The sequence below is a fragment of the Cydia splendana genome, chromosome Z, assembly GCF_910591565.1.
Source record: "Cydia splendana chromosome Z, ilCydSple1.2, whole genome shotgun sequence".
Lineage (NCBI taxonomy): Eukaryota > Metazoa > Arthropoda > Insecta > Lepidoptera > Tortricidae > Cydia > Cydia splendana.
The window spans coordinates 30,800,786-30,825,819 of NC_085987.1; the positions used below are offsets into that span (position 1 = coordinate 30,800,786).

A 25,034-nucleotide genomic window follows, 5' to 3' on the forward strand; every position below is an offset into this window, starting at 1 on the left:
TACATAGAAAACAACCATGACTCAGGAACAAATATCTGTGTCATCACACAAATAAATGCCCTTACTGGGATTCGAACCCAGGACCATCGGCTTCACAGGCAGGGTCACTACCCACTAGGCCAGACCGGTCGTCAAATAAAACAATAAAAAAAATACAATGTATATAAACGTATGTATGTATGTATGTGTATAAATACAATGTAAACTCTATATAACGACACTGAAGGGACTGCGGATTTTTCGACGTTAAGTATAGAGAGTGGTTGTTAAATGGAGTGAAATAAAAAGGTCATCTTACTATTCTAAATATTCTAATGTATCTGTTTATAATATACTTAGGACACATTTTGCACAAGAAGAACATTCATTTCATACAAATAACAACGCCTATTAATTTATAACGTGTAACATCTTGTCAAAAGTCTAGTGCCCGAGGTAAACATGTGCAAGTTGATCATACAATAACAAAAGACAAATTTTCTTAGAATCTCCGGTACGTCAGTCGAAGTAAACACGTGCTAGATAATAAAACAACAAAACAGCAAACAAAAAAACGTACACAGCTGCAGTTTATATCAATTTCGGCAACTTAAAAAGTATTTCTTAATGATGTATTATGCCGTATTGTTGTCGTTAAATAGAGTGAGCGTGACGCTATATAGAGTGTATTACTGTATAGAAAACAAGGTAAACCAACCAAAGTCAAGCAATTTCGACATTTTAAGGAGTTTGTCGTTAAATCGAGTGACGTTATAAAGAGTTTACACTGTAATCATGTGTATCTGCCAATAAGTAATGTATTTACAACTTTTAATATAATTTAATATGAATTTATGAAAAGTAATACTTTTCTTAAATTCATTATCTTATTATCATATAAAATGAACTTTAAGACTGTACTAATAAATATTATTTACAATTTTAGCAACAAAACAACAAAACGATTTTAAATTAAAGTAACCTGGAAAGACTGTATTTTACGAATTGGCTGACTAAGTGGCGAACTGGAGTCATACCTACTTACCTAAACACAATATCTTAAAAGTCATATTTATTTCGTGTTCATTTGCTTCGATACATTTGCTTCTTTAATTTTAGCCGCTCGCTGCATTTGTTACAATTTCATATATGTGTAGACAGGTTCTCCTTATTACACCGACATAAAGCTTATAATTAGCTATGGCAGTTCTGATAATGGTTTGCGAAATTACTTGTTTTCGGCGATATCAGACAAAAGGGTATTGGAAAACAACACGTTCTAAAGTTCTAATGAATGGAACACCACCGGCCGGCATTTATTACCTGAGCACTAGTGTGAAAGTGACCCCAGTCAACATGAATGATTACCAATTTTGAGATCTATCTTAATGTATTTAGCAATATAATTGCAAGGTGACCAAGGTAGCATAGGTTTTTAAGGTTCTCGCGTGAAATCCTGCGTTTCAAATGCCGCTGTACTTTTTTTGCTTCGTTGGTAGATTAGTTAACACTTAGGTAATTGATAAAAATAACAAATAACCACAAAGTAGTAGTAGAAAGTATTTGTCTACATACCTATTCTTCGCGAAACTATATAACTTACACCATTATATATAAAATGTGTTACTTGATTGAAATGTAATATGTGACGTTATCTATGAAAAGGGACCTTATTGTCGATGGCGCTTACGTCATTATTTACGATGCTCCAATATAATTACAATGCCGCGCGACGTTGTGCGGCGTAAGCGCCATCGACAATAAGGTCCCTTTTCACAGATAATGCCCCATATGTAATGAAGTTAACTTAAAAGCAATAATAGTAAAAAAAAATTGGCCATGTGCGAGTCCGACTCGCACACGAAGGGTTCCGTACCATTATCTATAAAAACGGTCACCCATCCAAGTACTTAAGTCCCAGAGCCCCACTTAAGTCTTTATTTTATTCTGTTTTTAGTATTTGTTGTTATAGCGGCAACGGAAATACATCATCTGTGAAAATTTCAGCTGTCTAGCTATCACAGATCACGAAATACAGCCTGGTGACAGACGGACGGACGGACGGACGGACGGACAGCGGAGTCTTAGTAATAGGGTCCCGTTTTACCCTTTGGGTACGGAACCCTAATTAAGCTTCTAAACTAGGGACGAGTAAGTTCAAAATTAAAAATAGTAGACTATATGGAATAGGGACATTTACTTCCATTCATATACAGAGTCATTTTTGGACCGTTAGCCATATTGTGCGAGGTGATTAGGTAGGTCATACTGAACAACTTTTTCTATGGGACCAACCTCGAAATCCCAAAAAAAATTTGGCCTTCCCATAGAAAACGTCGACATACACTCGACCAAAATGTATGAAACGGCCAAAAAAAAATTTGTGGTTTCGGAGTTGGTCCCATACAAAAAGTTGTTTAGTATGGCCTACCTTATCACCTCGCACAATATGGCATACGGTCCAAAAATGACCCTGTATTGGATAGTTGGTTAAATATGTTATATTAACACATGTGTTAAAACTGTTATAAATAATTTAAAAAAAAAAATCGTACGCTAAACGAGTTCATCTGAAGTCAACATTCAATACTAGACCTTGCATATCCAGAGCTAGAGCATTGATTAGCTCAAACTGTTTCGGATCCGTTCGGGCCGGTCTTAAGTACCCGTGTAAACGGAGATACGTATCTGAGAAACGTTTCTTGGGAACGGTTCTTGGATACGTATCCGGATCTCGGCGGTTCCGTGTAAACCGTGTCCTTAGCACCGCCGGTCTTAAGAACACGGGTATTCGTTTCGGCGTGTAACACGGATACCGGGAGCCCTATGCCAGACTTTGACCATCATTTGTGACTTTTGTATTGTTTTAAGACAATGGGTCCCATACAGACATTTGATCCTAAAAACAAACCTGATCGATTGATACCATTCATAAAAATTGTCAAATACCCTATTAAGTATACATGAGCGTTTTTTAGGGTTCCGTACCCAAAGGGTAAAACGGGACCCTATTACTAAGACTCCGCTGTCCGTCCGTCCGTCCGTCTGTCCGTCCGTCCGTCCGTCCGTCCGTCCGTCCGTCTGTCCGTCCGTCCGTCCGTCCGTCTGTCCGTCCGTCCGTCTGTCCGTCCGTCCGTCCGTCCGTCCGTCTGTCCGTCCGTCCGTCCGTCTGTCACCAGGCTGTATCTCACGAACCGTGATAGCTAGACAGTTGAAATTTTCACAGATGATGTATTTCTGTTGCCGCTATAACAACAAATACTAAAAACAGAATAAAATAAAGATTTAAGTGGGGCTCCCAATACAACAAACGTGATTTTTAGCAACGTCGGGCGGGGTCAGTACTTGGATGGGTGACTGTTTTTTTTGCCGTTTTTTGCATTATGGTACGGAACCCTTCGTGCGCGAGTCCGACTCGCACTTGTCCGGTTTTTAAAACAATAGTGCAGACTTGATAATTTAATCGACAATGCAGCGATTGCTTTTAGTTTTAGCAATTAAAAGCAGATGCTTTTTTTTCCTACGATTGAAAAAGAAAAGAAATATACGCTCGTGTACGGAATTGTCTGCATTGTTGCTTTAATGCCATGGGTTCCATAAACATAGACATCTGATCCGACTGATACGAGTACCATCAAAAAAACTTGTCATCTAGCCTGTTATTTGTTTCACCTAAATAAGTTGAAGGTTCTTTTTCCGGCTAAAATTGAAATTATTGGAATAATACTTGTATGCAAATAAGGAAAAAGTTGCCTTATTTAGGTGCTTATTGGTAACAAGACATCTTCAAAAAATAAAGATTTTGTGATATAAATATGAATATCTGGGAGACCGAGCTTTGCTCAGAAAACATATTACATCTCAAAAATGCGCGTTTTCCCAGAGATAAGACCTAGCTAGATCGATTTTTCACCCCCAAAAACCCCCATATAGGTAGCAAATTTCTGCGAAATCGTTAGAATCGTTTCCGAGATCCCAAAAATATATATATAGATATATATATTTATAAATAAATTTAGGTACAAGAATTGATCGTTTAAAGGTAGGTATAAGATATGATAAAAGTGACCGCCTCATGGAATGGGCGCTGCTAGAGGCGGGCGTGGGTACTGGGACGTGTCCACGCAACGAGGTCGCGGGCTCGCCATCAATCGTGCTTCAGCCACCATCGGTCTACTTTGCCCTCGATCTATTGATACCTTCTAGAACTTATGAGTCAGTGAGTAACCAAGATTCATACAGGCGGCACTTAATTATTCAATCCAGGAATAGAGCTTCGCAACTCAAGTACTAAATGTACGGAACATTATCTACTATCGAATCGTGCCATTTTCTGACTAATTCAGTGATTATTTATTATATATAACTTAATTTCACCTCACAATGTAAATTATGATTAAAGGCCCTGTATGCCTGAATATACTAGCCCCGATGTAGTGGAGTTCGTCTAGTGATACTGATAAACAAATATTTTTTACTAGTTTATTTTTATTTTTTAATAAAATTACATGAGACTTATATTGTTGAAAAAATTGACTTTTAAAAATCGTTGTGCAAAGCATATAGTACTCTCCTACTACGGCAATTCTGCATGCATGGACTCGAAGCAAACTTATCAGTACATAGAAAGAGCCGTGTTGCTTTCCTTAGTAATAGCCCTTTCTATACTTAATTTATACATCTGTTATATTGCTAGCTAACATAATGTAAAAAAGAAAATCATTTTATTCCTATTCGTATAATGGGTATTTTTGTGTATTTGAATTTCGTTCTTGTAGAATATTTCCACATATGTATAATTAAACTACAATAGTGTTATAGAACAATAGTATTAGTGATATTGTAGATATGACATTATTTTTGTACGAATGAGAGAACCTCAGTAATTGCTCTGACTAGACAAGAACATAATTATGCATCGGGGCTATAGTAAGAAGTATCATCTGTTCTTTCGGTATGATAAATTAGCTGATTAGGTGATTACTAAATAAATTACCAATGGAGCCTTGCTTATTTTTTCACCGCACCAGCAGAAAGTTGCGTTTTATCCACAAGAGTGGCAAATTTTGAGTCATTTCCTTATATTGGCTGGTAGAATTGATTTTTAAATGGTGGTTATAAATGATAAATATTGAATAATGTTAATTTGGATTTGGTTAGATTTTCTTTGATTTTTTTACAGTTAAGTAGTATTTTCCTTGCCTTGGTGTGGTATTTTCTTTTGTGTTTTTCTTTCGGTGGCAAAAGTTTAACTCTCGTGCCTTGAAACCCTCGCAACGCTCAAGATCCCACTTTTCGAATCTTACGAATCATTTTGGAATCTTTCGCTTGCTCAATCAATTTTAGCACGAGCGGTTAAACAACAACTTACAAATAACTAACTATTAATGTTATTGCTATTGGTCCATGAAACACCGGGTTATTCCCACAGTTACCACCAAAGTTCTTACCAGTGGTAACTACTGGGAAAAAAAATTCCCACTAGTTACCACCAACTCGGCTCGGTGGTAACTACTGGGAATTTCCCAGTAGACCCAGTAGTTACCACTGGTAAAAGGTGGGAATTTTTTCCCCAGTAGTTACCACCAAAATATTGTTAGAATTCAATACTAATAAAAACAGTATAAATAGTACAGTATAAATGTAGCGTGCTGTAATAAATAATTATGTGTCAGTTAGTGATTCAGTAAATTACTTTAAAAGTGATCAAAAATTTAATACAGTTTTACCGGTATAAGTGTAAAAACTAAAATAGAAGAGTCTCATTCTAGTTAAGTAGAAATTAACTTATTATCCGGATTAAATTTATCTTATTAACTGTAAATTGAATTACATATTTATACAAACAAATCAGTCAAAAACCGACAGAACTGATTTCGTTTTATTATGTACAGGTACTTCATTTCGTTCTATTATAACACGACGCAGAACAAGCAAGTAAAATTATTTTATTGTTTTCCTTAGAAGAGTGAACTAATATGGGTCCTAATTATTTCATTGTGAAACAGTACCTGGTTTGTGTGTGTTTCGAAACCAAACTTATCATCACAAATTTTAGTGAAACACATAAGTGTTATTATGGTAGGGGAGCCCAAGAGGGGATTTTTGTGTTTACTCGAGCGCGTCAGATTAAGATATGAATGATATCTTGTTACCCCGTGTAGTCTACCTTTACCCCTTTTAGCCATCTATATTGAACCCTTGGTTGGTGGAGGGTTGGTGGGGGGTTCAACAAATTGTTAAGCAGATTGTGGATTTGGTCATTTTAGTTCAAATTAAAGCTATAATTGTGCTATTACTAAATCTGATAATTATTTGCACGTATTTCCTTAATCTGACGGTTACAATGTAACAAAAACCGGCCAAGTGCGAGTCGGACTCGCGTTTGTAGGGTTCCGTACATAAGTCCGACTCACGCTTGACTGCACATTTCTAATAGGTTTTTCTGTCATCTACAGGTAAAGAACTATTTTGGGTATTTTTTTCATAATTTTAGACCCAGTAGTTTCGGAGATAAAGGGGGGAGGGGAATGGTCATGTTTTGGCTATTTTCTTAAATAACTTCGAACCTATGTATTTTAAAATTATAAAAAAAAACATGTCCATCTTTGGGTCACTAATTTACATATGTGTACCAAATTTCAACTTAATTGGTCCAGTAGTTTACGAGAAAATAGGCTGTGACAGACGGATAGACGCACGCGTGATCCTATAAGGGTTCCGTTTTTTCCTATTGAGGTACGGAACCCTAATTAGGCGTCAAACTTGTGTTCGTCAGATTAAGAAAATGCCTACAAATAAGTGTTATATTAAGTTATAGAAAAAATATAGCATTAAAGTGGACATAAACGACCAAACCGACAAACTGCTTAACGATTTTTTAACCCTCCACCAACCTTCCGAAATTAAAAAAAATTGTAGACGCTTTCCGGCTTGCTGGAAAAAATCTTTATATAACTTTTTTTTCTTCTTATCTTCTAATATTTCGATTCCAATAGGTCTGTATGACGCTCGAGTAAATCCCGATTTAGCATCGTCGGCTCCCCTACTGTTAGACATTATTTAGACAGTGACCGCATACCACATATTATCAATTATAGCCTCGTGTGATGCTCTAAAGTCTAAACTAAGCACCTCAAAATGGAAAAGCTTTAATATGTGAATTTGATAAGAATGATAAGTTAGGTTGATCTTTGTATTCCACATGTTAATAGACCTGATTGACTGCGGCATTTACTCGCGTTTCGCCCTGAGATTATTAATTAAAAACAAGGTTTAGAAGGGAGATTATATACCTACGTATAGCTTGATCATTTATCACATAGCTTTTTCGTGAAATCACTTGATTAGCGGCCGCTAATTAATATGGCTTTCGCTACGGCGGACAAATGGCGATCCGTAAGGTAACATTCATCTTCATTCAGATATATACATACTATACACCGTGCTTTTCAGAAAAAAAAAGTTTATTAACAATTTTAACACTCTGATTTTGACGTTATTAGATACAGTATTCTAAACGTTACTCTTTATTATAGTATTAAAAACAGTAACACAACGCTAAAACTAACAAATACCAACCCATAAGTTGTTTGCCAAACACAAATACCTAGAATAATGAATATTCTATTTACACATGAAAATATGAAAATGTTTACGCTGTCGCACAGTTGGTTGCAAAATCTAATCGGTTAGCGAGTCACTCTAGTGGCGGTGGCCATAATTGGAATCACGGAAAGATTGGGCACGGAGCATGAAATAACTCAACTGCAATACTCATCTAAATTAACAAGGTTTTTTTGGAATTGCTCTAGATATAGAGCGATTCCATTCCAATATAACTATACTCACAGCATCTGACTGTGTGAAAAATGTTATGTCGCGAAATATTGGAGAAAGTGTAGATGATTTTTACACTTTTTACTCTAAAGCTAATAGAGTCGAACCAATCTAACCCTGCAGGGCATTTGCAATGACAAAGTAATATCTTTATTGTACACAACACAGGTTTACAAAAACAAATCATCACTAATATAATTTTTTTATGAAAACTTAAAGTTTATAATGATTCTCCCTCACTTTGTTCTGGTCAAGTCTGTGCAAAGTTTGCTCAGACGGACGATGGAGACGGAGAAATATTCATATAATAGATTAAGAGTCTAATCGAACGTACATTTTGATACCTATCTAAATCATTGACATTTAGTTATCATTCACGCGTGCATTTTAAGTACTTGTAATATGTACCTACTTAATCAGTTTATTGGGAGGTATGCCAAATTAATAAAATATTGAAACTCATAAGTACATGTATAATGTGATACCTTAGGGTAAGGTGTTTAAACATCACTACCCTTAAATCTTCAACATACGTAGAAATACAACGCAACTTATACCAATAAAACGTCCTTCACCTGATATGCCAAGTCACGGTTATATTTAGTACAACGTATATTATATAAGTGTAGTACTCACGAGTCCAGTCGTACACTCCGTCAATGTTGGGCCGCTCCTCGGCCCACAGGAGGTAGCGGTAGTGAGGCTGGTCGTTGTCAGTGAATTCGAACCCCTCCAACGGAGGTACACCATTCCTCGTGAATTCTGCCAATTGGTTTGACAACTCGAAGTTAGCCTACAAATAAAGTAAAAGTTATCTAATATTGTAATAATAAATGTAAAAAAATAGTTGGGGTTTCATTGTGGGGAAATTAAAATAGAAACTATAACACAAAATTGTCTTAGAAATCATGACCTTTTTCTTTGTTAACACATTTCAGACAAAGGTCACTTCTCTGGACAATACAACAAAAGTTAACGAGCCAGGTACCTACATATTATTATATCACGTATTTATTATTTTAGTCTCAAGTACCAAAGTCTCAAGTCAAAATGTATCCCGCCAATAAGAGTGCATGGTTAGGATTATAAGAGAATGAAATGATTCTTTTAACTTTGCAATGTCTACAAGAAAGATCCCGAGTTTTTCGAGTTAAGTATAACAATAAAATGTGTATGACCCGCTGTTATATTATAATTATCATCAAGTTTCCCATTAATTTTGGTGCATGGTGAAAATAACCAACAGTTTTACAGGATCGACACGCGATAAGACACCAAAATATGACGGAGAATGGAGAGGGAGTTATTAAAATTTAAGATATTATAAGCAACATAACAAAGGTTAATTCGGAGTGTACTATCAGACGTCCAAAGCAACATATCATTTACTTATAAAATTATTTTAAAAACCTGGTAATGTGTTTGTTGTAGTTCCTCATAAAGTTAAAGAAACGGCCTTGTATACTTACGTATATATAGGTACGTAATAAACAGCCTACCGGTATGTACCTACTTATTTATTCGAGATGAACGTATGATATTGATATGTATATGTGACATACATATGTAACATGCAACTTCAACTTTTTAACAAGCTTTAAAAAAACCTGAGCTCGTGTCATGGCTACATATTTATAATTCAGAAAAACATTTATGTTGAAGTTTAATGATTAAGACTAATAAATTGTTTATTGACTAATGATCTGATCGTTAATTAAGCTAAAAAGTTAAAAACAGTTACTATTTTATATTTTACCTACTATTGTCTTAATAGACACGTACGATTTAAATTTTCATATTCATGCAATTAGCCCTCAATGTCGGCTTTAGGAAATCTTTCTGGCAATATGAGAGCCTTACCACCACAGAAGAAAGAATGAGGCCAAAGGTATGGTGCAATCTTTTCGAGCGATGGCGCCGTAACCTTTGGCCTACAGTCGAGTAGATAGCGTTAATTTCAATATTTAACAAATTAACACATATCAGTGAAAGAATAAGGATCAAAGTCAAATGGCGTTCTAACAGTTTTAATCTTCTGTCGAACGATGGCAGTAAATTTACAGTGGCTACATAATTTACTTTGATAATCCGCCTCTATACACTCTATTCTCTTTGGTTGTATCAAAATAAGATCAATATCTTAATAAATGGTTAGATCGGGCTCCTCGGTTAGGTAATACCAATACAATGGGTGGCGTCTCGGATACAATGGGTGGCGTCTCGGATTGTTTTTAAACGCTTCATAAATAAAATGACTGCAAGCCTCAAGTTATTAGCTATAAAACTTGGCATACCATATAAAAATCTTTAAATAATACCTCTAAACAAAGTCTAAAGCTTTTATGATAGGTATAAAAGACTGGTAATTAAGGTCATTATGGTACTTAGTCTGTATTATATTCATTGTATTCTTAAGGGTCCTTTGAACACAAACAGTCCCTCTCGGCTGTGCCTTTCATTTTAAGCAACGTAATAGCCACTTTTTACTCCTGTGTGTTGTTTCATAATATATTCGAAGCTGCTCTCGCAGAATCCTCGCATACATAGTGACGCAGATATAGGTAAGACGATTTATTATTTAGGTTAGGGCAAAGAGAATTGAGTGTGTAGAGGCTTATTGTCATAGCAAATTTTGTAGTTACAGGTAATTTTACTGCCATCTTGCGACACAGGATTAAAACTAAAAATGAAAATAAATAAAAATATCATAAAAATTTATATACATTTGGACAAATGGTTATTTATTTTTATTATCTTTACAACGCCATAATATGAGTGATATGACTTTGATCTATGTTCTTTCACTGATATGTGGTAAAATAAAATTGTTAAACATCAAACGGTGTCGCCATCTACACGAGTATAGAGTAATTTTTTTCTTGATTTTCCAAGGTACTTACGTTTTTTCTTAGACTTTATTTATCTTATACACTTCATAGATCTTTGGTTAGGTTAGGTTTTCTAACCCTACCCTTACAGTATTATTGGACTAAAATAAGAACGGGATTCGAAAGTACCGCGAGCGCTAGTACAACATATCTGTCGCCATCCCATGCTGTTCCATCTCTGTCGAGGTAGTTTAGGCCGAGCGAGGCTGAAATGGTGCCTTTCACCCGAGTTAAACACGATACTTTTCATTTCGAATAGGTACGAGGAAAGTAAAATACATGTGCATTAAAAAAACGACTAAGTATAAACATCAATTTTTTTTAACCATAAAATAGGTATATTTTAATATTTAAAATGTAGCTATATATTCTTTGAAAGTGACTTATTATATATAACGTTATTTCAGTTAAGTATAACAGAGAATAATTATATACAAAAATATAATAGGAGAAATTATTGGCTACTTATTAAATAAAACACCAAGACTAAACCTAACTAAAAAATAAAAATCCCTAAAACCTACCTTCTAAGCCTATAGGCCCTTCGGCAAGGTGCCCAATTGCCCATCACTTCAATTTAGTATTTCTTGAGGGTATTTTGAATTAACAATTTAGGCAAAAGTATCTTTATTTATGGAATGGGGACTTAATTTACAAAATGGGAATTGTACAACAAATCTATTTAAAACAAAATTTTAATTGCTTATAAATAAGAAAAAATGGTGTGTAGATTTACTATTTTGCTATACTATTTTATTAAAAATAATTATAGCACATGTATTTTACTCAGATAATTTAATTTAATTATCTCCGAAAATCCGAGCATTATAGGACAAAGTTATATTGTATAAATAGTTGTAGGTAAGTAAGTATATTGAGTTTAACTCTGAAACGACTTTCATTGTGCGTTGAGTGGCCGTAGTCGGACCTCACCTCTACCACATATTTAACCTTCTCATCAAAAGACCTTTCTATTTGGCATTTGCTGCGTCATGACTTCATTATGTAACCTTATTTATTTATGTAATATGTATTTTATGTACTACCTATAGCTTGTGCAGTCTGCCGATTATTTTATTTATTTCATAGATATTTGCTTCCAGTTGTTATTAATTGACCTTCGAGTCGACTAATGGTGTATTGTTCTGGAAGCAACGAGCAAACTCATAAATATTAAGGTAGGTAAGCTAAAGTTCTAAAATAAGATTTTAGAGGCTCCCTACAGCAAATCTGCTGTGATAGTCTCATAATTCCGATTTTGTTAACCCATTTTTTGACAGTAGTTAGTCACATTACCTACGAATAGGTATTTATTATAAACTAAGTATCATAATTAAATCCGCCGGTGAGCTTTTGTTGGAACGCGTGAACTAAGTAAGTACGACCATACAAATTAGTAATATAAATATCACATTTCAGTCGTTTTGAGAGCTGTAACGATGCATCGAAATAATAAAGGGTTTCAATAAACGTAAGGACTTCCTCCTGAGTTAAATCAAGTCGATAAACCCGGTGACTGCACCTATCCTGCCTGTCTTTTATACCGTGATAACAGCCGCCCCAACCCCATTATTTCCCCTGCTACTCCTATAACAAACATTAAACAACGATGCGCTATCGTTTGCCACACTTTCTTACTGTCACTTTACCTATTGTGAAAATAGTGACGAAAACAATATACCTACTATGGGTGTGACTACGACTGGTGCTGCACACGGCGAGAATCCACAGTAAATCTTCAAATACCTAATACATTGTATTTATCGTAGACTAATTACAATTAACGATATATTTCTTATTTTTATTTAGTATATAAAATACTGTTATAAAACACACAGTTTCGATGTTTTAACGTTTCGATAATTGTGTTCGGTGTTCAATACGATATATCGTACACAGATTCTTGATTTTAGACATAATAATGCCTTTAGGTCATAGACGGGTCATCAATAACTTTAAGTAGTAGGTATGTAAGTGGATTGTTTCTATTCAAAAATCAGCAACAAATATTCGCGGCAAAATTTAGACCGGGTGTCAGTATTATATCGATTATATCAGTAAGTAATTCAGTATTACTAGTGCATGGGGTTAGTAACATAACTAAACTAATAATGGGATGCAGCTTGTATAGCATGAAAGTTTTACTTAGCTTAAATGATCAAACAACTCCCCCGTCACCCCCCTGGGGGCCGATTTTTGAATTTCGATAGCTCGATTGATCTGATGATGGAGACAGGAGGTGGCCATAGGAACTCTGTAATGAAACAACGCAACCTAATTGTGTTAGGGGTTTTTAGAATTGTCTCGATGAGTATTAGTTGTCTGTCGTAAGAAAAGTACAGTACGATAAAAGCTTGTACTAAAAATGAAATTTTTGCCAAAACTTATTATTGAAATACGAGCGATCGAAATTTGGAATCTAGTGGTATTGACCACTCGATTTCAATTCTATTAGTAGAATTTAAATGCCTAGTAGTGGAGATATTATTTAACGAAATACACGAAACCGAGCGGTAGAAATTCAAAAATCGGCCCCCAGGTCCTACACCACCAATCGTCATGATTTGTGTACCTACAGTTTGACGGTTATCTATTTCTTTTGGGGAAAGTTATACAATAATTAATTAAAGGCAGTAGAGTGGCGAGGGTTTTTGGGTGGCCATCGAAATAGGGATGTACAATACAATACAATAGTACATTATTGCAGAAGCCGAGAAAGGACAATTCGTGGAGTTTTGATTTACAGTTAGGGTTTCTGCTCGAGAATTCTCGAGGCGAGAAATCTCGAGAAATTTGTCCTAAGTCGAGACGGGAAAAAAAACTCAATGCCTCGAGAACTCGAGAAATAAATCTCTTGCGATAAGTAAAAAGAAAACACGCGTATAACCACGTGATGTATCTATAGTGTATTTCTTTAGGTAGGTTAATTAATGTAAACAATGTTTTTTACATTTTCAGGTACTTAAACCATTTATAGGTAGTTAACCAACCGAATAAACAACGGCCTTGATCCGTCCCCTATCGTTCTGGCTTCAACTGATTTTCATGTTTGAAACTTTTGAACTATCATGATATTCATGACGTGTCTTTTTTGAAAAACGCTTTAAAAAAATTGTAACTTTTACTTATGAAAGCAAAATAATGTAAATGATCGTATATGATTTGTGAATTGTTACATATTTGCCGTGATTTATTTTACAAAACTGTTTTTCAATAAAAAGACATCAAGATCACGTATTTTCTTTCTAATGCTAAAAAAGACGAATGATAGGACCATGTAACAACAAATTCAAAACTAAATTACTATTGTTGAATCAAATCATCCCGATGTATTCCTATTAGCAAAATATCACAATTTTAGCAGCTTCATTGTTACGTTGAGTAAGTATTAATATTATGTAGGTAGTAATACTTCTGTAAGTTTGTCACATTGAGTTAAATTTATTGACTTGAATATTCTTGCCTAATAAAATACCATATTATGGTTTGTTTACATTGTGTTAAATACCTAAAGAAATATGTAAAGCACTATAGCATGTCACATCGCCGGCGCGCACGGCTGCAGCATGCACCTTGTATTTTGGTTTGTTTGTTGTTGAATTTTTGATTATTAAGTGCAATTTATGGTAACTAAAAATTTATCATATGTTTGATTATTGACCTTACCTACGCTTTGTATGAGCCTGATTTGTAATAAAGCAAAAAAAATAAAAATAACACGGTGTTTTTTACAACTTTCGAAATTTCTCGAGATACTCGAGAAACTCGAGAAATCCTGGTCGAGAATTCCCGTGCCTCGAGAAATGAAAAAGGTCGAGAAACCAGAAATCCTATTTTTGTCATCTGTGTTTGTTTGTCATAAATAAATGTATTTCTATTCTATTCTATTCTATTTACAGTACATATACCCTTTAAATTTTCGACATAGACACGGAAAGTGGTGCTCATTCTCGCACTAATGCGGGGGAGTAGCACCATATGTGCTGTAAAGTAATTTAACGAAAGTACGAGAATTAATTTAGAAATTCTAATTTAGAAATGTCAGGACTAATAGTTCATTGTTCATGTAATGTGATGAAAGAGAGTGCTGTAATATCTCAGTGAAAGTCAGTTACTGATCATGCCTTTGGGAGCGTGTTGGGCGTGAGGTACACGGAGCACAGAGCATAGAACATGCAGGGAGCACAAGCAGACTTACGGAGTCTCCGCGGCCTCCCACCGGCGAGTGCGAGCCCGACAGGCTGGAGCCCGGGCGACTGGGCCCGCTGCCGCGCCCCTCGCGGGCCTCGCGTTCGCGACTGCTCGACATCTTCTCACACCTTATTCACATTACCTTTTAAACCAACTTACTTAACACACAAATCTTTATAACCGTTATTAATACACATTTTAGTTACACTATTCCGTTAGCAGTGAACACAGACCTGTGTACAAACAGATAACGATGAGTATTCACAAATTCCAACAAATGATAAGTAGTTAGGTATAAGCAAATTTGGTCGTGCATCACTACACTTTATAAAACAAAGTCCCCCGCCGCGTCTCTCTGTTTGTGTGTATGTATGTTCGCTATAAACTTAAAAACTTCTGAACGGATTTTCGTGCGGTTTTCACCTATGAATAGAGTGACGCTTGAGGAAGTTTTAGGTGTGTAATTTGTTAGGGTTTTGTGTAGGTAACCCGTGCAAAGCCGGGGCGGGTCGCTAGTACACATTATAATTTATAGAGACGGGTATGATATGGCATCATTTCCACCAACTTAAAATAAAATGAATATTTTTAAACTATTTACGAGATTTTCTGTCCGATGACAAACGTTTCGCAGCTCTAGCTTATAACATCACCAAAATGAGATTTTTAAGAGGGAACGGAACGTTACTAAAAATGAAGAAGTTATGGCAAGTTGAAGTTTTGAGATACAGGTTAAAGTTAGACTACACAAGTTAGGAGGGGAATGTAGCAGATTTAAGTGAGTTTTAATATAAAATAATATATTATCAAAATTCTAGGAGCAATTTATTAGTAGTGTCTGTCACCAATAGATGAACGATTGACGCGACACCCCAACCTTTTTTTCTGTGTTAGAACGCGATTCCATCAGTAACTTCATTCTTTTAAGTTTAGATTCAATTACCCTGAACTCTCTGATCAGTATCCGTATTATAAAAATTAATAAATGCTAGAATAGGCCAATTTACCCAGAAGCTGAACTCAACAAGATTGCTTTTCATAGAAACTACTAAATTAATTAAAATGTTAATTTTATAGATAAGCACTTCATAAAACATGAAACAAATAAAACTTGTAGGTCAAGTTGTGGTTACGATGTGGATGAAATGAATTAAATAAGCACAAAACAATAGGGAATACCAGGCAAAACTCTGCGTAGGGGGCGCCACTAGCACAAACAGTAAACGCCTTAAATAAAACAATTTTTAAATTGTTCACGGCGTAGTAAATAATGAATGTACCTACATATAAGTTACTCTATGGTTTACGGTTTGTGCTAGTGCTGCACTCTGGCGGCCGAGGTTGCAGTAATACTCCCTATTTATAGGCGTTCTAACACATTGCTAACTTTTTTTTATTGCGGCGAATAATTAATATCTTAACTCAAATCACTAAAATTAGCTTTAAAAATGTGTAAACATAAAACTAAACAATATTTATTCTCCTTTAAAAAATGATGATGGTTTTAACTCAAGACATATTTATTGGACTAAGCAATTTATTATTTTCTTTAAGCAACCGTGTGCAAGGGAGTTTTTCGTTTAGAATTAAGATATTTTTTTTATCTGTGTAGATGTACTATGTAATAGACAGACATAGAAGTTATTGTGGCAAAATAAAGTGATTGACAAAACGAAATATCGACATGTCTGTTATCGATGTTACCTTAACTTTCTCATAGATATTTATAACACTGTATAATAACATAGCTACCGCGAAGTACACAACACGTTCGATATCTTCTTTGATATTTTGTTAGATTTCTATTCTTCTGGCACTGTATACTACAGTTACGTTTTTATTTTGAAGTACACTAAATATAGTAATAAAGAAATCATGTACCAGTTTGTAATTGATTTGCGTTGTTAAATTTTTCGGTAATTTACAGTAAGTAGTAGTTCTTTTAATTATTAATCTGTTACAGACTTATCGATAACAGATTTATCGATGTTTAATTTTCTCAAACACTCGTTTATGCCACAAAAACTTCGACTAAGGTCTATACTGTGTAAATAATAAAAAATTACGAATGTTATACCATGCACTGGCTGACGCTGTATTTGGATACGGCTTGATAGCTTATGGACGCACCTTTAAAACTTATTTGGACAAATATTTAGCTTAAACTGCGGTTATTAAAAAATATAATAGATAAAAAAACTAAAGCTAACTGTAGTAAGGATTATACGGTCTTATTTAAGAAATTGAACATCCTGCCAGTGCATGATAAAGTTAAGTACTTAATAGCAACCGATCAATTTAATAATCCCGAATTTAAAACTCCGCGAGTAGGTAGGTATATACCCGAGCGCCAAGAGGGTTAAAGCGTCGCGTCGTAAATACGTGGAACCTACCGCTAGCAAGTACTATGGGAAAAGGACGCGCAGATATATCACACCGCGAATGTTTAATAGATTATCAATTATTGAAGGGAGAATGTGGTAGTAAAAACTAGAGATGCCACGAATATTCGGCAACTATTCGGTATTCGGCCTATTCGGCCACTTTGCCGAATATTCGGTATTCGGCCGAATGTTGCCTACTATTCGGCCGAATACCGAATATCTGTTGCACCTACCTAAAAAGAAAAATTAAACAAAAAAATAACCAAAAACTAGGTATATTTAATATTTAAAATGTATCCTTGGAAAGTAGTTAAATACGAAGTCACTTTTTTGAGCATTTGTTGATTACAAAATATTTTATTTATATCATGGGTCTGATTTGATTGACTCTAACCTACATTCATTAATTCTGTTCAACTTAAAAATATATCTTAGCAAAAGTTGTGCTTTGTTGGCGAACAGTTATTAATAATTGTGACTCAAAATGTTCGCACGTCATGCCGAATATTCGGTCGCCTAATATTCGGTATTCGGCCGAGAGTGGGGCCGAATATTCGGTATTCGGTATTCGGCCAAATTCACTATTCGGGGCATCTCTAGTAAAAACACATTTAAATCGAAAATTAAGCAGTTGCTAATAGGTACAACGCATGATTGAATAAATAGGATAGGTAAATATTATATAAATACAGCTTATACTGTGTTCATATGATATCATTAAATATGTATTAACCTTTAGTAATGTAAGTTAGATTAAGGTACTAACTACTAACGTTGAAAATGAGTGCCGCCGTTAAACGTAAGTTTGGCGAACCTAATATAAGTTTAAAATGTACCATAATACTTTTCTGAAAAAAAAAGTAAAAAGAAATATGAAAACTCACTTTAATCTGCTACATTTCCCTCCTAACCGGTGTAGTTTAACTTCAACCTGTATCTCAAAACTTCAACTTGCCATAACTTCTTCATTTTTATTAACATTCCGTTCCCTCGTAGAAATTTGGGGTACTTTGAAGAAGTTAAAAATATTTATTCTTAAAAGTGAGAAAAATACAAAAAAAATATTACGCGTTAACTTTAACCTGTCCATGCCACTTTTTTGAGAATGACTCATAGATTCTCTTTTTCCCTTACTGCGCCTGCCATTTTAATTAAACACGCCCTGCACCCCTGAGCGGCATTTAGTTTGAAATCCAATATATTTTTATTTTTAGGTGGGTAACAACGATCACGGAAGATACTCGTAGTGATTATATCCACCCTTTCACGTGGAAACTTTCACGATAAAGTTCCAGCTTTCCATTTTATATATACTCGTAGGTAGGTACATATATACTCGTATATTTCGCTTCGCCTTGTAATCTATAATGGTCGCATCAATCGCGTTATTAAGACAAGAAAAGGCATTTCTTGCTCTAAAAAACCAGTTGACTGATAAACGCTTGATAAACGCGTCCGCAATAATACTCTTATTGCCCTCTTGCAATATGTAGAAGAACATTACTTTACATACTAATCAAAATTAAATTAACCAGCTAATTAGTTGACTGAATGACAACCAGCAAAAGGTACGGAATCCTCCATTATGCGTGGTCCAACACGCACTTGGTCGGTTTTTTATTTGGTAGCTTGAACCAAGTATGTTTGCATTATACATCACATTTTTGAGAAAGTAAGCGTAAATACGTTAAGAGCCAACAGGAGTGGTCATTTCTCCATACAAACGTACTCCTCGTTTTCCTCCGTGGTTTTTGAAGCTAGAGCAATGATTTTTTCAACACAGATTAAGATTGTCAATATCTGTGTCGGACCGTTTTGCTTTTTTTGATATTTTTGTTTTTTAAGGCGCTAGAGCCCTTCAAAAATGGCCAAAATGGCCTAATTGACTATGCCGCAATGAGAGGCGTGGCATTCAAAACTAATATCAATTAGCCAAAAAAGCAAAACGGTGCGACACAGATAATTTCATAATCATTTAGATTTCCAAATTTGGTTACGATTGGTTAAGTTTTGGAGGAGGAAACAGAGGAGTACGAAAACTCGATTTTTAAGATTTTTACGCAGGATTTTTCGCCTTGTCCTTATCGCACTACTTTTAGGTGCCGCTTCCGTTAGCGAGACGGGTATATTTACCTAAAATATTTAAAACTCAGCTCCTGTTTCGTCTTAAGAATACAATGAAGTATTAATTAATTTCAATCGATGCTTTTGAACAAGTAAGATTAGAGAAAATATGCGTCATATTCTTATTTTCTGTATTTCAACGAAAAGTTTAAACTACTGAGCCGATCTTGATGAATGATGTACCTTTCGGGTTGCATATCGACCTCGGGTGACATAAGTTTCATATTAACCTAATAAATACCTACCTACTACTGAATAATGGTAGCATATTATTGTGTTTATGCACTACGATTACAAAGCTAATTTTAAAACGATGTATTTAGGTACTTTTTTGTTTTCTTAACTGAGTAACTTTAAATTGTAACGGTCAATGTGAAAGACACTGGCCTAGTTTTCGGAGAGTGTAAAATTAAGTGTCGAGTTAACGAAACACCTTGCCCTAAATCAATATCAAGGCAGATTTTATCGCGAACACCGCTGGGTACTAAAGTTCATTCCGTGACGAGGCGGCAAACGCGAAACTTACCCAATAACGAACACACCGGCGAGGCGGCCGAGAACCGCGACCTTTACCCGCCAGTTCCGCCGGTCCCAACACCCGCCCTCAAACTTTACTTCATGCCAGTTTCGACCCTTACTACTAACCTACTTATTTAATACATAATAACTAATTTCATCTACGTGTAAAACTCACCTTACAATTATGCAAATCCAATACAAATTATATAAATATATAAATTCTAAATCAAACTAACGTCAATACTATTATCGCTGTTCATTGTTCCAGATTGCAGGTTGTCGGAAAACTGTTGTGAAGTAACTGGCGAAAACTCGCAAAACTTACTTCGTACCTATGTTAGAAAGTTTACAACAGCGTGTTAATCTTGAAAACTATATTTAAAACCAGATACTTAATTAAAGGTGTTTAAAAAGTGACCCGCGGAAAACTGCGTTTAAAAGAGCGATACGATTAAATGGCTTTTTATATAGCCATTGAATAATTCGGTGTTTTCTCGCGAGGGTTGAGAGAATTCGCTCGCGAGGCGGAGCGGTGAACTCGACCCCACTGGCGGCGGGCGGCAGTGGGCACGCTTTTATATATACCTTCAATGCGCGAAAAACCTGCGCATTAAGCCGCATTTTACCTTACCATACCTGCACGTCGTTTGCAATGTAACCGTTTTTTGATAGCATAATTGAAAAGACCTTCGTTTGCACTTTCTACCCGCTTATCTAGTTCATTTGCCAAAATTGTTTAGGTCACAAGCCAATATCTACTGCTCTTCGTTTCGAAGTTATTTTAGTACTTATACAGTATACTTAGGTACTTAAATACCTACCTACCATTTTTACTTAATGGCGGAAGATTTTTCATAAAATGACAAGTAGGTACCTACTTAAGTTTAGGTTTAGGTTTAAAGATATTTATTCTCATAAAAGACAAACAAGTCACTTACACGAGAATAGATTTACAAAGTAAAAGTAATCCTATCTACTACTTAGGTATTTTAACGTGAGCCTACAGTACGGTAAGAGATGCAACTAGACAATTTGGGCAAATAATAGATTTGCATATCTATACGGGTATCGGTACATCTTACTAACACTTTCACCATACAACTTTTAAGATGTAGTTCAAAAGGTTTGAATATGCATAGGTATACTTAACAATCCAGCAAGATAATTCGGCTCTTATTTATATATACGTATAGGTATCGCTAACTCATACTCATGTTTTTTATTTTTACCCATTTTGGCGCGTGTCTATAGAACTCCCGTAGAAAATATAAATTCCTTCAGGGTGTTTAGGGCGTCCGCTAGCTAGCGCGATGGCACGGAGCACCCTGAGCGGGTTAACGAAAAATAGGTACCTACCCAGTATGAACATCGCTAACTGCGCCCGCTCCGTGCACCTGCCCCAGCAGAGCTAGCGGGCGCCCTTACTTCTCAATACTTTCGATAGTTTCGATATACATATAATGTCGTTAACTTCGTGATTTGTTATTGAGTTTCGGCGCTACGCCACTTTCGTCACATGATAACAAATCGCGAACTGATTTTCCTGGGTAACACATAAAATAAAATGTTATTATTCCAGCACCAATATTTAAAGGTAAATTGAATATAAAAGATATTCTCATAGCGGAAGAAGTTTACAAGTACCTTAGGGTTTCGTGTATTTCTGGCTAAATCTGTTACGAGTTTCACAAACAATTTACAATTAATAATTGATAGGTATCAACAAACCGGACTAATCCCAATTCCCAGTTGGAAGTAGGGAATGCTCCCGGGAATTCCCGGTACCGAAAGTACCGGGAAATCCCGGGAAATTTCAACTTTTCGGGTACCGGTTCTGGTAATGAAAATCCCGGGTCTTCGGTACTTTTCGGTACTGGAAAGTTAGTATAGAAAACCGCATTAAATCAGTTTAAAATTTAGCGCGTAATCTCCGTAGCTCCCGTGTAACAGCAACACTCTTAACTGTCCATCAGTGGACCTTATGCCTTTAGTAATAAGGTATACGAACTTTGGAGGTCGAGAGCGGGAAGTTAGGTCTTGCAATCAACCGAAGCAAAACCAAGCTGATGATTGTGGATCGCGCCGGCCGCCTGTCTGCAGCTCCTACAATCCAGGGTATAGACACTGTTGATGAGTTCGTATATCTGGGGTCAAAGATATGTAATGATGGCAGCTGTGTTCCGGAGATCAAAAGGCGCATAGGAATGGCTAAAGATGCCATGACGCGGCTTCAGAAAATATGGCGTAATCGGGGAATATCCAGAAACACTAAAATAAGACTTGTACGAGCCCTTGTATTTCCAATATTTATGTATGGAGCCGAAACGTGGACAATCAAAAGCAGAGAGAAACAACGGATCGATGCCTTTGAGATGTGGTGTTGGAGGCGTATGCTGAGAATACCATGGACAGCTAAGCGCACGAATCACTCCATACTGTTGGAACTCGACGTGAAAGTGCGATTGTCCACAATCTGTGAACAACGCTTCCTAAGTTACTTTGGCCATATAATGAGAAGAGGAGACGAAAGTTTGGAAAGGTTAATCGTTGTTGGTAATACTGATGGCAAAAGGTCACGGGGCCGTTCACCAGCACGATGGACTGACCAACTCAAAGGCGAGGAACCATCTCAGAAATTCTATGACGTGGTGAGGAAAGCGATGGACCGGAATCGATGGCGAGAGTGTGTTCGTGCCCGAACAAAACCCACCAACCACGATCATCAGTCATGATGGATGCGACCAAGAAGAAGATACGAACTTTCAGTTAACAGTGTGGGCAATGGTACCCTCGGCAGTCACGGCTGCCCGGCGCCACGATTGGGGTTGTTGTATTGGCGACCCGACATCTGGAGTGATAACGAGAGATGCCACGAATAGTCGGCAACTATTCGGTATTCGGCCTACTCGGCCACTTTATCGAATATTCGATATTCGGCCTACTCGGCCACTTTATCGAATATTCGGTATTCGGCCGAATGTTGCCTACTATTCGGCCGAATACCGAATATCTGCTGCACCTACCTAAAAAGAAAAATTTCACAAAAAAATAACCAAAAACTAGGTATATTTAATAATATTTAAAATGTATTCTTGGAAAGTGGTTAAATACGAATGCACGTTTTTGAGCATTTGTTGATTCCAAAATATTTTAGTTTTATCGCGGGTCTGATTTGATTGACTCTAACTACATTCATTAATTCTATTCAACATAAAAATATATCTTAGCAAACGTTGTGCTTTGTTGGCGAAAACTTTTCGTAATAATTGTGACTTTAAAATGTTCGCATGTCATGCCGAATATTCGGTCGCCGAATATTCGGTATTCGGCCGAGGGGGGCCGAATATTCGGTATTCGGTATTCGGCCAAATTCACTATTCGGGGTATCTCTAGTGATAACTACCCAAATTCCTGACAGTCAGGCTAAAGTAGTCAGATAAATACTTACTATAAGTATTGTAGCTGTTGTAGATTGATCGTGTATATATTTGTATGAAAAAAAAGTCATAAGGACTAGGGGGCCAATCCGAACATACTTTTTGATATCTAAATGATTTTATTTTGTTCTAAAAAGTTAAAGACAAAAAACACACAGTATGGTATAGTTTAAAAACGTCAGATGGATCAACTATTCACCTAGTGGATTACGCAAGCATTTATAAAAAGGTTGATTTAATTGTCCTTGACGTGCAGACTGCAGGCAGGACCAGTACCCAGTACAAGAAATTATCCTTTGCACATAAATATTGTTATGAACTTTGAATCTGATGGTAAACCCAAAAATAACAAAAATGCAATTTATTGCATTGCACTCGTCCGAGTTCCTTTTAAACTGTTTATCACATCTCTCAATTTGACACAGCTGCTTGAAGAAGCTGGTCAACCCCTGCCTAAATCTCTAAGCACAATCAGGGAAATTTCACTCAAGGAATATGACACAAAATAGCTGATTTACATTAGCGTGCGAGCCGCGAGCCGAGCCACGAGACGCGAGTGTAATCGGTGGGCTCGTGCCTCGTCTCGCGGCTCGGCTCGCGTGGAGGAGCGGATTTTTGGGCACGAATCAAAGGGGTTCGCGGGGGACGCGCGGGGACGCGCATTAGCTGTTTACACTCGCGTTCGGCTGTCATTCGGTTACAAACCTTATACCGTGCCGTTGAGCATAAAATCGATTAGCTCGACGAGCTTACGAGCTGTGTCGAAGACACGAGACGAGCCACGAGCCGAGCCATTAGGCGAGAGTGTAATCATTAGTTCGACGAGCTTACGAGCTCGAGCCGAGACCAAGGCGAGCCGCGAATGTAAATCGGCTAAAAAGAGAACGGCTTCGTGAAGATCTACGAAAGTTAAAGCGTGAAGATAGAAAATATACTATTTTTCTTAAGAAAGGTTACATTATAAAACTGTTTTTCTTATCGTCGGTCATTAATTTACTTTTCCATTGGTTGATTATTATAATTATAGTTACAAGTTTTCATAAAATTACACATTTTAAGAAAATTATTGATTAGAGTAAGAAAACTTACAAATTGTGATTTTTGCTAGTGTCAATTGTTTCATCATTTTGTTCTGTTCTAAGTTGTGTTTATACTGAATTACACACAATTGATTCATAATTTCCAGTTTCATACAAGTATTTCATCATTTAACAAAAAATATAACAGTAAATACTCAGTACCGAAAAGTACCGTAGTACCGGGATATCCCGGTTCTTTCCCAGTACCGGAAATGTCAGTCCCGGTTCCGAGAACAGTACCGGTACCGCATTCCCTAGTTGGAAGGTCACATGGCAAGGTCAAGCGGACCCCAGGCTGACTGGGGTCCGCTTGACCTTGCCATCTGACAACTAATCCCATGATTTGATGAAGGCACTAGTTTTTACGAAAGCGACTGCCATCTGACCTTCCAACCCAGAGGGGAAACTAGGCTGTTAATGGGATTTGTCCGGTTTCCTCACGATGTTTTCCTTCACCGAAAAGCAACTGGTAAATCGTACATAAGTTCCGAAAAACTCATTGGTACAAGCCGGGTTTGAACCCGCGACCTCCAGATTGAAAGTCACGCGCTCTTACCGCTAGGCCACCAGCGCTCTATTATTCATTACCTATTT

At 36.4% G+C, this 25,034-nt stretch overlaps 1 protein-coding gene across 1 annotated transcript in view; it reads right to left on the reverse strand.

Moving 5' to 3' along the window:
- LOC134804911 (uncharacterized) overlaps positions 1-25,034 on the reverse strand; it is a 154,754-nt gene that overhangs the window by 85,005 nt on the left and 44,715 nt on the right. Inside the window, exon 5 of the mRNA XM_063778231.1 lies at positions 8,455-8,611. Coding sequence (XP_063634301.1) covers positions 8,455-8,611 — 157 coding nt within the window. The remainder of the gene's footprint in view (positions 1-8,454; positions 8,612-25,034) is intronic.